Source organism: Galleria mellonella, unplaced genomic scaffold (assembly GCF_026898425.1).
Source record: "Galleria mellonella isolate WM207_F2 unplaced genomic scaffold, CSIRO_AGI_GalMel_v1 utg96, whole genome shotgun sequence".
NCBI lineage: Eukaryota > Metazoa > Arthropoda > Insecta > Lepidoptera > Pyralidae > Galleria > Galleria mellonella.
Window position 1 is genome coordinate 2,155,182 of NW_026442179.1, and position 14,669 is coordinate 2,169,850.

The 14,669-nt window shown below is 31.3% G+C and overlaps 1 protein-coding gene across 3 annotated transcripts in view; it reads left to right on the forward strand.

Moving 5' to 3' along the window:
• The window catches only part of LOC113523570 (synaptogenesis protein syg-2-like), a 253,093-nt gene that overhangs the window by 213,088 nt on the left and 25,336 nt on the right, over positions 1 to 14,669 (forward strand). For all 3 annotated transcript variants that reach the window (XM_052902798.1, XM_052902799.1, XM_052902797.1), the window contains exons 5-8: positions 3,070 to 3,180; positions 3,592 to 3,798; positions 11,443 to 11,597; positions 13,521 to 13,665. In XM_052902798.1, the coding sequence (XP_052758758.1) occupies positions 3,070 to 3,180; positions 3,592 to 3,798; positions 11,443 to 11,597; positions 13,521 to 13,665 (618 nt within the window). The remainder of the gene's footprint in view (positions 1 to 3,069; positions 3,181 to 3,591; positions 3,799 to 11,442; positions 11,598 to 13,520; positions 13,666 to 14,669) is intronic.

Consider the following 14,669-nt stretch of genomic DNA (forward strand, 5'->3'; position numbering starts at 1 on the left):
ACTGAATTATTTTGTTTTACAAATTTTGTATAACGTACTTCAAATAGTCCGTGTGATTCCGCCATAAAATAGGCTACGTCTTCCTTTCCCATGGATGTCGTAAGAGGCAAGTAAGGGAACATAATAGTCGAGGGACGGGCAGCAGCGTCCCTCTTAAAATGCTGTTGTCAACCCGCGTGCTTGCTGCTGTTTCTACTGCTTGCTAAAGCTTAACAACTACTGGCTAACTTAACTACTAAATTCCCCTTACGGGTAAGGTTTATGTTCAGCTGTATTCAGTTAATAGATGACATAATAATAAACATAATAACTTCAATTTCATATTGTCCATTTCCATTGATCATAATTATCATAAATAGCAATAACCGTCGACTCTCATTCAATGCAATCAACTGTCAAACATAAAACGCGTCATCTAAAAAATCACAATGTCGACGATAAGATTACTTTGGGCCCAAAGTAATTTTGTGTCCGGGACGTCTCCTGGAGCCCTTTATTTTAGCAATATACGGTCCAGGGAAAAAAAGTTTAATGTAGGGTAACTCAATTATGGCCAGTCCCCACCGTGCGTGCTCTAAATTTATCACAGCGAGTTTCATTTCGACTGGGAAGTCTGATCTATAAAAATATATAGGCTAGGTGTAATTTGTTAATGCAGGTGAATGAACTCCTTTAGGTTTTTTAGGGTATCGCAATCAAGTAGAAATAACGTTACTCTATCAGTCCGTTCCCGTTTTATTTGACAAAGCATAGCATATATAGTATATACATATAGATAAATTACCTGATTCAATAGCTGAGTTAGTATACATGCAACTCCTTCCACCAAAGGCGCTTTGGAGTCTTACTCAACGCGGTAATACAACGGTAAAGTAAAATAAATGATGTCGTAGGATTATGGCTGAAATTCTAACATAGTGACATAGATTAACAAGCTTTAGAAAACGATTAACGGAAAGAAGTATTAGATCAAGTTTTAATTTCCAAAACCTATGTATACTCATGAAATAAATACATGTTCGATAATACAGGGCCGTTTGATTCTGTATCATAAATACTACATTTGGATATATCATGATTGCTGTGCTTTTTTATATCATTAATTAAATAATATCATCATAAAAAGTTATATATGTATATATATATATATATATATATATATATATATATATATATATATATATATATATATATATATATATATATATATATATTGACCTAGTTTAAACATTAAGTCAATAATTTTGTTATCCTAATTTGAATTTAAGTCAATACACTTCAATTAAAGTATAATTTTAAAAAGTTATCGTTAGTACACATACACGTAACACATTATGTGCATCTAAAACAAAGATATGTATGAAGACTTCAATTTACATTTCCAAATCGATATTTCAATATGATTTGCTGACAACATTGGTTACGATATTGAAATGACTTTGTTGCCTTCGTGCTGAATATCATCACAGAGAAACAGACGAATGACGAATGACAATCAATACGCGTAATGTATTCTATAGCTGCATACAATGTTGGGTATGTACCTATAGTATTAAATCTATTTTATTGTAATTTTCAATCTTCTTTAAAATAAGAAATTTTAAAAGAAAAGAAGGCTTTATAAATAAAAAAAAAAGAAGAAGTTTACAATTTGGTTTTATTTTGTTTATATTTGTTACCTTATAACTCTGTCAGTTATAAACTAATTTAGAAAAAAAAATTTCATTGATCTCATAGTCAAAATCGGTGCAGTAATTTTGGTTTTAGATAAAAATAACTGATTTGGCCACATATAAAGACAGTTGTTTTTATTTTTAATTTTTTTGTGGGGTGGAACATTTAATATTTATATTAACAATATTCATTAAGTATTGTTTTGAATAAATAAATTAGAAAAAACGTTTTACGAAATTATTATTACTCCATAAAAAATATTGCATCAATATTCTGCAATTCAAGTATTATTTGTGATCGTGTCTTAATGTAAAAAGTATTACCACTCTTTTATGCATCTCTAAGATATCCTAACAGGCAACTAAGAAACAACCAAGCACAATAATATATCCTGCCTAGTCGTTATGGTAAAGGATTGCAGAAATGAATGACAAAAAAGTAAAATTAGCTAAGATTATCATTTTATATATATAAAAAAAATGTACATTTCATAGTATGAGTTTGCAAATATAAAACAGAAGTAATTACTTATTTAACTTGTTTGACATCATTAATTACATTATAGAATTTAATATTCCGAGTTCTTAACAAATGTCACAAACAGTCGCTGGAAATTCGAACAATTTAACTGTTTATTTTAATATTTTACGTTTGTTTTATATGACATGACAACTTTTCGTTTATATTTAATTTTAGTGAAAATTACAAAATTAAAAATTATATTTATCAGAAAGAGAACAGTGCGATAAAGCTTCTGAATCATGCCTTTCGATGTAATTGTGTTACATTATCATGTTTGTATAAAATTATTAAAATTAATTTGATAATAAAAAAAATCTCGTATCATATATTTTTATTATATTTTCAATATAAAATATATTACAATTGAATATACAAAAGCATATAAATAAATAAATAGTATTGTTACTTTGATAATATTTTTTTAAATTAATTAATTTCTATTTTTTACGTATTATAGATTTGAAGGTATTGGTAATCAACAGTTATAATGCTTCTGTTTACTCCATCAAGGATTACAGTCATAAGCATAATTATTTATAAGCTTGAATACAAAGTTTCAAGTTTCCAAGTTCAAAGTTTACGGATTTGCAAAAACTTTCAACCTCCTTTTCAAAATTAAGTGAATATTAAAAATCCCTTCTTATCTCTTGTCTTCTATATGCAAATAATCAATTAATTTAATATGCATATTTCTAGTAGTTTTAACTCAGCGATGATGAGTCAATCGGTCTAAACTAAGTTAGTGTATTCTGGAATATTCATATTCACTTTCTATCAGGTACAATATCAGCCTGCCTCGCTTTCTAAGTTTAGTATACATGTAGTAATACCTTTGATTTACATACAAATTAAAATATATATTTTCTTTCACAGAATTACCAGAAAAACCCAAAATATTCGACGAGTTAGATAAGGAAGTGGTTGGTGTGGCCGGACCCTACATAGAAGACACGAATTTGAAACTTACCTGTGTTGTAAGTGGAGGTAAAATAGGAAAATATTATATGGATAATAATAATATAAGTATTATAAGATTCTTGCAGCGTTTAAAATATTATTTTTAACTGACAAAGAGGATCTTGAGAACCATAGATTATACTTTTTATGTGTTTGTACTTAGGAAATTATTGATTTACAATTTCGCGAATTCTGCACAGATTTTTATACTATACACTTGACTAGTTGTTTGGATCGAAGAAAATGAGAGAATTATTTCTATGTAGCGATCCAGCCTTGTATCATGCGGAAAAAAATTATTTTCGAAAATAATATGTAGCCTTTACTTGCTGATAATATAGCTTTCTATAGGTGAAAGAATTTTCCTCTTAAGTAAATCCTGAGGATATCTATAGTTAGTTGTATCTAGTAAATATTATTTATATTTTTTTTTCTCAGGTAAACCAATGCCACGACTACGTTGGTGGCGAGATGACAAAGTCATTGCCACCTTGGAACCTGTCGATGACGGCTCAAGACTCAGCCTCCTAGAGTTGAGAATACCAAAGCTCACGAGAGAATATTACGAAGCTGTATATACATGTACTGCAGATAATACAATGCAGGTCCCTCCACTACGGGTCAATGTACAGATACAGTTATATTGTAAGTACTTACTTTGTATGTTTTTATTTCATACCATGTTAAATCATATACATAGATATGTGATCCCGGCATCGAATGGGGCACTCTTTCCTTTCTCGTGGTCATCGTAAGAGGCGAATAAGGGAACCTAATGGTCGAGAGATAGGCAGCAGCGTCTTTCTTTAAACAACACCAAAGCCGTTATCAACTCTCCTGCTATGTAACTACTTGCAAAACACCTCTTATGGGGGAGGCTTGTGTTCAGCAGTGGACAGTTAACGGCTGACATGATGATTATAGTTAAGATCTTAGATATGTATACTTTAAACTTTATACAGGATGAAATTAAGTATTTTCGTTAGGTGGTATGTCAGCTTGTTTGTTTCTCCCTACTGTGAGCGACATACTTCTACTCCCTACTAACAATTATGTTTTAATTAGCTTATTGTTGTAATACAAGTATAAATTTAATTATTAAGTTCTTATAGCTGTAAGATTCCCTCAAAAATAATAAAAAAATATTCACGCAGTATATTTGTAAGTTTCATATTACTATCAGTTTTTATTAAATATACCTAATTACAGTAGTTCCTTTAATAAAACGTAGTCGAGTTTATATGAGCAAGATTTATGAATTCATTAGTATATTATATGAATTTGAATCAGAATATTAATACATTTAAATCCAACGAGTAATACAATACAATTTCTCGAGTACAACCAACTCACGTATAAATGACATTTGTTATTAAGCACTAACAGGATATATAGTTAGCTGCGAGAATGCTGCCTTACAGTACGTACAATAATTCATGTAGTGTTTCGTCAGCCTATATTAAGAGGTCTAAGGTGGAAGGTTAGAGGCACAATCACGTATAACCCGTATAACGAGGGTTGTTATGTGACACTATGGTTAATAGGCGCCTTTATAATTTATAATATTACGACACGGCACGGTACCATTTCATCGTTACGATATAATAGGAGAGTAAATGAGTACAACTAACCGACAGTATTGTTTATTTTTAACCGACTACTAAAAGAAAGAGGTTCTCGATCCGGTGATATTGTTTATGTTTGTTACTTTATGACTCTGTCTGATATAAACTGACTTAAATTTTTTTTTTTATCTGAAAGGATATACTTTCAGATTGGTCCCTTAGAAATTTTATCACAATTGATTTAGTAGTTTAGATATTAAATCAAAATAATTAAGATTGTATTTTACAAAAAAAGTGACTTCAATTGTGGCAAAAACTAGATTACTAATTCAACTTTTATAAAATTATTATTGGACCAATCTGTCAGTATATCCTTCCTGATAAAAAAAAATCCAAATCAGTTTTATACAAATGAAGTTATAAGGTAACACACATAAAAAACATAACCGAATTGAAAATCCCCTTTTTGAAATTGGTTGAAAAGTGGATTTTTTAAACAAAATAATTAATTTGGCTTCCAACGAAGACGGTTTTTTTTATGGAACACAAACTTAAATTATAAAAAAAATTAAATACAATCTGCGACTTTTTTAAATTCGGTAAACTCATGTATATAAAAAGCACTATAAAAAAGATTTTAATATTTTTTAAACACATTTAAAAGTAATTTCAAAGGGACATTATAATCCAGCGCAATGTAAATCTATCCTTAAGCTTCCTATTTATTAGTCCTCTTTTTATTTCAGTCCTTTTTCGTTCTAGTAATTCTTTTATAGATCTCGTTCCCTGCCTTTGTTCGGTACGTTCAATCACTGAGTAGCTTTAAAAATTCACTAAATCCTACTTCTAGTGCCTATAATCACTTTCTTTTCCTTAGTTTGTACCTGAGTTGTTTGTGTTACATTTATAAATGTATATAATTATGTATATTTATTTAATATTTGTAATTTTTTTATTAATATTGCCTATTATATCGTGCTGCTTACCTTTTCCTGCAAAATTTTTTATACTTGAATTTGTTTTGAAAAGTATAATAATTTCCGTGCACATTCATAAAAATACATCGAAAAATGAATGTCTTTTAAACATTTTGTTCTCCTAATATCGTAATGATAATATCGTACGATATTATATAGTTTGTTACTATAAATTATAAATCCGATTATAAATACCGTTTTTTGTTTCACCTATTTTTTGAAGTTGGTTTAATTTTTTTTAAATAAGTTTGTTTATTATTAATTAGGTTATAGGAAAACAATCACATGTTCTAAAAATAATGTTATCATTATTATATATCATTATTTGGTAGTATTTTGTCTTATCGTTATTTTATAATATGTGTATATAAATTATGTTTAAATATATTACTTTCTATTATTTATAATTATCATTTAATCATTTTATTAAAAAAGTAATTGTTCATTACTAATTAATTATTATTATTTAATCTAATTTTAAATCGAATAATTTACTCATAGAGAGTGAAGTAGAACGAAAAAGTTCTAATGGCATCAACCTAAAACTAACATGAATAAAATTAACATTCGGAATTATTATAAAAAAATAGCCTTTGTGTTTTTTAAACATCATTAGATGTAAGTAGCTCTCTCCTAAACTCCTACGCAAAAAATGTCCTAGACAAAACCTTTTATTTATTATCCATTCTAACAACCCTAAAAATTTTAAAGTTTATAAAAGTCTTTGCTAGTCAATCCTATTGATATTATAAATGCGAAAGTTTGGATGAATGTTTATTACTCTTTCACGCAAAAACTACTGAACGGATTTGAATGAAATTTGGTACACGGGCAGGTTATATCCTAACTTAGCACATAGAATATTTTATATACTGATTTACGCGGTTAACCGCGAGGAGTCACGGGATACAACTAGTATTATAAATTTGAAAGCGAGTTTGTTAACTCTTAGCGCCTCCACGGCTTAACTGATCATTAAAACATTTATTTATTTATGTATTTAAGGACAACCAACAAAGCATATGCTTATACCATATCTACTTAAAATACATGATAATAGGGTTACATTATAAAATGCTGCCTCAATTCAAGGCCGCCACGACACGCGTATTTATTATATATATGTGTGTAATGATACATGCCATGCTGTTATTAACATTTGGTATACAGACTAACTGAGGTTGCCAAGCGTGGCAGCTACCAGCAAATCACCCCAAGAGGGAGGTTTATATTCAGCAATGTTGAACAGTTAAAGGCTGATATTACGATAATGATGGTGATGGGACAGAGAAGGGCATAAACCACTTGTATTCTAGTCCGTGAATACATGCCATTTACGCGGACGAATTCGTGGGTAAAAACTAGTCATGTATAACTAAAAGTCTATTAATATTCTAAATTAACACATATATTATCTTATGCCAATTTATGTGAGCAAAGCCGTGGAACAAAGGTAGTGTTCACTAATTGTAGTACAGTTCCCCCAGGGCGCCATGAAATCAATAATGCACTCACCTTGGTAAAAGCGGTCCGTTCATAATTATGAATAAAATACAATTGTGAAAAGACTGCATTATATGCTCTATTAACTTTAAAAGCTTTCGGAATTTCATGCAGTTTCATATGCAATTCATTTTGTAATTGTAAAATGCTATCTCGAAATTATTCATATTTATTATGTATTTATTTATTATTAGATAATATTATTAACAAAATACATTATAATATACATTATAATACATTATAATATATAGGTACATATATATATAGGTATATGTTATATATACAGAGGGGGAGAAATACAAGTGTAAATGACGGTTATATTAACTCTTTCTATTATATAATAAAATATTTTTATTGATATAGCTTTTCATAATTGCCGTGTAATCCTGGCATAGAATGGACTATCCCTTCCTTTCTCGTAGGTATCGTAAGAAACGACTAAGAGAACCTAATGGTCGAAGGATTTTTTTTTATACAACTTAGAATGACAAACAAGCTGACAGTCTCTCTTGATGGAAAGTGGTAACCGTCGCCTATAGACATGAGCAGTACCATGGACATAACAGAACTGTCAACCAAGCATGCGTTGCCATTCCTGAGGACTCAGGTGTTATTCCTCTGTATCCAGTAAATTCCCCATATACCCTTCAAAAAACACAGCCATGCAAACACAGCTGCTTCACGGTTGAAACACGAATGGGACAGATATACCCAAGCATTCGACTTTTGTACAAAGTCTCCCTCTGGTAAACTCTTTAAACAACACCAAAGCCTAACTGCGGTTGCCAACCCGTCAATCAAGCATGGCAATCGTTGGCAAAATTCTCTTTAGAAAAGAAAGGCCTTCAACAGTGGACAATTAACAGCAGCTATAATATATATATTCATAATACCTATAGAAAAAATACCTACCGATCAGTGTGTTCGGTTGCCATGAGTAGGTTTGGAATTAAACGTCAAATTAGTCACTGACTACCAAATGGCGTGATTTTTATAATTATCAGAATCGTTAATCTTCAAGTACTACCCGGTTAGTATATTTTCAATTTAGAAATACAGTCGTGTATTCAATACTTTAACGACCTTGTGTGTCCACTGACTAATTCTGTGCTATTTGTCTTACTAACTATATTAGTGCATTATTAACGACTAGAGATCGCTACATCACACACGTACTTGTTCGAAACTGTAAGGCGAATGCGGGCATAGAATCTTACAATTAAGGTGTAAGGTCGGTTGTTGTGCTTACAATTGACTTTAAGAGGGATGATATATATATATATATATATATATATATATATATATATATATATATATATATATATATATATATATATATATATATATAACTTAGAATGGCAAACAAGCTGACGGCCCACCTGATGAAAAGTGGTAACCATCGCCTATAGACATAACAGATATACTGTTTCGTCCATGATACCCCCATGCGTTGCCATTCCTGAGGACTCAGGTGTTATTCCTCTGTACACAGTAAATTCACGCCATATCCCACCCTTCAAGCTAAAACACAGCCATGCAAACACAACTGCTTTACGGTTGAAGAAGTACCCAAGCAATTGACTTTTATATATAGATATATATAATTTATTTCTATTAAAGCAATATACATAAGAGTAGTAACAATTTTTTTCTTTGGATTATTTGAGGGTTCTTCAAATCGAAATGTTTTATCTTCGCGATATTTTTAATATAATATCATCATATCAGCCATTAACTGTTCACTACTGGACATAGGTCTCCCTCTTTTCTCCATTAGCTGTCACGATTGGTAGTCAATTTGGCAACCACGGTTAGGCGTTAGTGACGTTTTTGCTGCCCATCCCTTGATCGTTAAATTCTCTTAGTTACCTCTTACGACACCTACGGAAAAGGAAGGGGTAACCTATTATATGCCAGGATTACATTATATTATATGAAAATTATTCTCCGATTTAGATTCTAGCACACAAAATTGTTAGTTCTTATAATAAAATATTTGTTAACGTTGAATTTTAACCCCACGTTTATAAGAGAAAACTTGTATACTGTTATCTGTATGGGTCATAAAGTTGTCTGACTGACCTAATTTACCATCTCATATATATTAACCCTGATGTGAAAAATAAACTGACAATAGAGACGATTCTGATGTACCTTTCTCTAACTCTAAAACTATTTCAATTTAGTATTATATTAAACTATTCGGTTCAGTGCTATTTATGTACTTATTACATTATTACTAGTATGAACTAAATTTATAATAAATAAACTTAGGTCAAAATTACTTCACATTTACTTCTTGTTGGCCTTTAATATAATACTTTCGATGCTTTTGTTAAAATTGAGCATTATAACTTTTAATTTTCAAAATAGTTTGATAGACTGATGTTTTATTATTGAAAGTTTTGTAAGCACACATTATATTTTAATCTAATAACTGCTGGTTTAATTTATTTGTAATTAGATCAAGAAAGTGCTCGCGTCACAGCCGCTCATGATTAAGGATCACGAATTGATTATGAAACTAGTTGAGTTTTCTCGATTTAATTATACGTAGGCTGATATTTCATAATGGTCACCACTAATGTAATTTAGACAGCATTGCAGATATTAGCAATATTTATTAACTCTTGTCAGTTTCTTTTTATGGGATTTTTAGGTAATAATTACTGTTAATCAAAATTTTATTAATAACGTTCTAATAGAAATGTTTCAAGTTCTTTCTGCTTTCCATTTTGCATAGCTCACATCTTCAAGTGCTCAATATTTGACAAATAGTGAAACTTTCATAACATCCGCATTATCTTCATTCTGGCTTATTGCAAAGCGGAATCCGCGCAAATCCGCGCGATTAACCTAGATCAAGCTGACTACGGATTATCTCGGAATATGACGCTTTACGGGGGAATTCTTTTGTGTCACCTCGCGCCCCCGTGCGACCATTAGTTTTTATTTGCCCACATTGTCCTGCGTGACGCCGTATCCCAGTAACAGGAAATTATTCTCCATTATTATAATTCGTGGTGTCATTTTGTAATGCACGCTAGACTCGCGTTCCTGTCTTTGCAGCTTTTAGTATTTTGTTATTACACTTTTCAACTATTAATGCGGCTAATGGATAAAGCATTAGGGATTTTCGCTATTGTCTTTTTTATGTTCAAGTTGATATGATATCGGCCCAGTATTTAAATGACATTCGGATATTGATTTATAAAGTGAAATGACGGGGATATATTCGGAGAAATTTATATTCTATTTCTGAATAAATGGAATGGTCATTATTTATTTAATACACATTTAATATGGAATACTTCGTTATTTCAGTACAATATTGTTCCATTAAAACTAACAAGATGGTTGGAAATTCTCTTAGACTGTTTCACTAGAAGTTTCATTATAGTTTCATAACTATTTTTAAAGTTTAATTTAGTTGCTCTTAAAGAGATGTTATTTATGTAATATTTTTTAGTGCAAATTATTATATAATGTGAAGAATAATATCTAATACAATTATCGCTTCTTTTTTGATGGAATGCAAACAAGTCGATGATTTCATAAAGCGCCAACTATCAACAGTTGGCGCTTTGTGAAATTTTGAGCAGATAATCATTTTAGACAAATATTCTATTTCATAATTTGTTTATGCATATACTTTATCGATCCTATTTGTATAATATTTTAAAACATTCACAATTAATTATTTAACGAGCTAATGGTATGCCTAAATTAGTAATTATCGCTTAATCTTGATATGAGTTCTCCACTTCGCTTCTCATACATTATCATTTTTACTTCTGTAAAGTGTTATTCTTGTAACAGTATGTGTTGTTCTTTTACCAGATACTGTACAATTTGTATCATTCTTTATTCGTTAAAACAATAATTCATGTTATTTCACTTTACGGATACTAGAAATAAATAATCTGCTATTGCGTAACCAAGAATCGAACTCTAATCTTAAACTTCTTGATTAATATAAAGCGATAGAATAAATTTATTGTAAAAATATGAAATTTTTAAATAGGTACGAGTAGGTAGATGATACCATACAGCAGGCATAATGACAATTAAAAAACGTGGTTGATAATTTACCGGCTGACGACATTCCTTTCCTGGTTACTGGGAACTCACGACTCATCGGTATTTTTATTATCTTATTTAATAATTTAGGATTCCCAAATATATATAAGTTTACGCAATCAAAATGTTATCAAACGTAAAAATAATTCACTATTTTTTTGCAGTACGACCACTGCTGGTGGAAATATTAGCAAGAGAACAACCTATATCTGTAGGTGTAGAAGCCGAACTCGCTTGCAGGGCAGTAGGGGCGCGGCCGCCGGCAGTAATCACCTGGTTTCTAGATGATAAACAAATGGTGGCTACTGGTGTTCAAAAGGTAAGCATTAATTAGATCTATAATAAAGACAAAGGTTCTTGAGTAGTGACCCGGAATGGACAAACTCAGTGTAGAACAATCTCCGTGTTTCACTAGATTGTGGAGTCATGACATTAAATGCAGGAATTGAAGGGTGGCTAACAGGACCGTTTTTTTATGACAGGTTACCACTTTTTGGGGAGCTTGTTTGCCATTCTAAGTGGTATAAAAAAAGAACTATATTCAGCAGACTGGACCGTTCTTTGTGACAGTCTTTGGAGAGTCCTATAGTCGGCAGTGGACAGATAACGGCTGATATAATGATGATATTCATGATGATAAAGTGATAAAGATATGTGATTTAATAACAATAGAATTGATAACTGAACAAAAAAAATGAGAATGTTCATATTCATTACCAGAGTGAGACCATACAAAAGTTTTTTACATGAATATCTCAATCCCATTTTTGTTTCTGTTACTAATCAACTGTAATTTCATTGCTGTATTTCAATTTGAAGGGTGGGATAACACAATCAAATTATAGAGTACTATAGTTTTTAGTTCCCAGTTATAGCATCCCATGAGAAGTGCTAGTGACCTTGCAATGTAATCTGATGTCAACTCTGCTTTTTATATCTATAGGCTAGATTTTTTTCTAAATATCAGATGATCAGCTTCTATGTCATTTTAAATTGTGTAAAAATGTTAAGTTTTTTCTTAGAGAGTACAGTTTTGAGTTCTTCAAAGTTCAGTGTTATTAAAGTACAAGTGGTATTGCTTACATCATTCATATTTCATATTTATTAAGAGAACTCATATTCAAGACAAAGAAAAACAAACCATATACCAAAGAGTACTAATGCTATAATTTAATCTTATACCAATTACATTCTCTCATAATATACAGATGGACAGACATTAATGTTTTACCATGAATTTTTATCTGATTAATGTTTCAAATTAGTAGATCAATATTTTGCTCGGCATAGAATACGCCACTCCTTCTTTTCACATTGGTGTCGTGAGAGGCCATTAAAGGACGGCGACAGGGATGAGCAGCAGCGTTTTTCTTAAAATACCTTTAAGGCCTGACTGCGGCTACCAATCGGACTGCCAAGCATGGCAACCACTGGCAAAACACCCTTAGGGAGAAGCTTATGTTCAACAGTGGACAGTTAAAGGCTGATATGAGGATAAAGTAACTTTAAGGAAAGCTGGAAAACAATAAATGATACATTTAAGATGTTTGATGATGTGAACGTAAATATGTAATACTATATGACATATCATAGAATATATGCCGTGCCGAATACAGAACTTTTCATGCATTACAGCTCTCGAGAACTGCGGGGCTTATGCCTCTTATATCAAAGATGGGTTGTATTTTTTTTAATGGGTGATAATGGAATGGTAATCCCACCCGCGCTATCGGTATACACCGGCGGGGCACCAGTGAAGGATGATAGGTGATGAAGTAGGCCAGTTAGCCCATTATATCAAAGATAGGTTGTATTATAAAAGACCCTATTACTAACAATACCTTTCCTCCCAGATGGGTTGTATTATATAAGTAATTTAATTTAATATTTTTAATTAAGAAAACCTGATTATAAATTCTTGCAAAATAATTGTAGACAATAATGGGCTTCAGTTTAAGTTATATCCATTAGAATAATCGTGGGTTCACTGTAAACAAAGTTTTTGAAATTGTCATTGGTAATAACAAACATGAACTTGGACTATAAAATGAACGTTCTCACAAAAGTATTCGAAACTTTCATCATAACAGATTCTTGTTTCTTAGAAAATTTATTTATTTACTTATAAAAGACTGGTTCTGTCTCGCTCGTAGACTATTCGTATGTCAGTTCCCCAATATTAGTTAGGTATTCAGAATTATGCCTGTTTTCGACTATTTTAATGCATGATTTCATATTTTAGAACTCAGAAGATAAGAATGAAACGGTGTCATTTTTGCGATGGACACCAAAAATGGAACACGACGGCCGGGTGATTACGTGTCGAGCAACTCATGTGAAGCTGGAGCATTCTACATTAGAGACAACTATGACTCTTAATTTGCACTGTAAGTTGTGTATTACATTGATACGATTAATATACAAGAATATAGATAAATTGCCCTGACTCATTTTGTGCCAAAAATTAAAAACACGAGTAAAATGTAATTTACTAGCGACCCGCCCCGGGCCTCGCGCGGATACACATTACATCACGTCACATTAGAAACCTCTAAATTTATCAGTGTTTCTCTACAATATTATGTATGTATTACAAATATAAACCTTCCACTTGAATCACTTTATCTATAAAAAAAAAAAACGGACGGACACACAGCAATAGCGACTTTGTTTTATACTATGTGGTGATGATGATTAAATTATATGGGGAGTTTTTTTAATGGGTGAAAATTACGAGTAAATAGTAACTCCGCCTACGCTGTCGATATACACTGACGGGATGCCAGTGAGGGACAATAGGTGAGAATGAAAGCGATCAGTCGGCCCATCGTGACGAATTCAACATTAAGCACGGTAGTTCCCAGGGGGAACTAGCCGCAGGTGACCTGATAGGGTATGCTAACAAGGGAACAGTTAGCCCTCATTACTAATAATCCACCCCCCTCACCACACAAATTATACGTAGATTAAAATAGCTTTTTGCCTACTATTTTGTTAGCGGAGATTTCAGTATCAGGAAAACTAATACTATTAAATATACCCTTTCTAGATACCGAAATAAGATTAAATGTGCACTAATTTGATATCCATGGTTTTACAGTTTTAACCCCGTTTATTAACAAATAGGCAGTATGTTTGTTTGCTACCATAGTAGTATATAAAAAAAAGGTTATAAAACTGCCTAATCGTTCACATTAGTACAAAACTTTCTCATTAAATATTTATTTTCTAAACAACGTACGTCTGAGTATCGAAGCCCTAAATAACAGAGGTCGTAAACTTTTATTTTATCCCAATATCAACTGTTTAATCCAAAACTAATTTGAATCTATCCAGAAATCGGAGTATTGCAAATAATACGCTATAATAAAAGCTGTTTCGATATAAACGA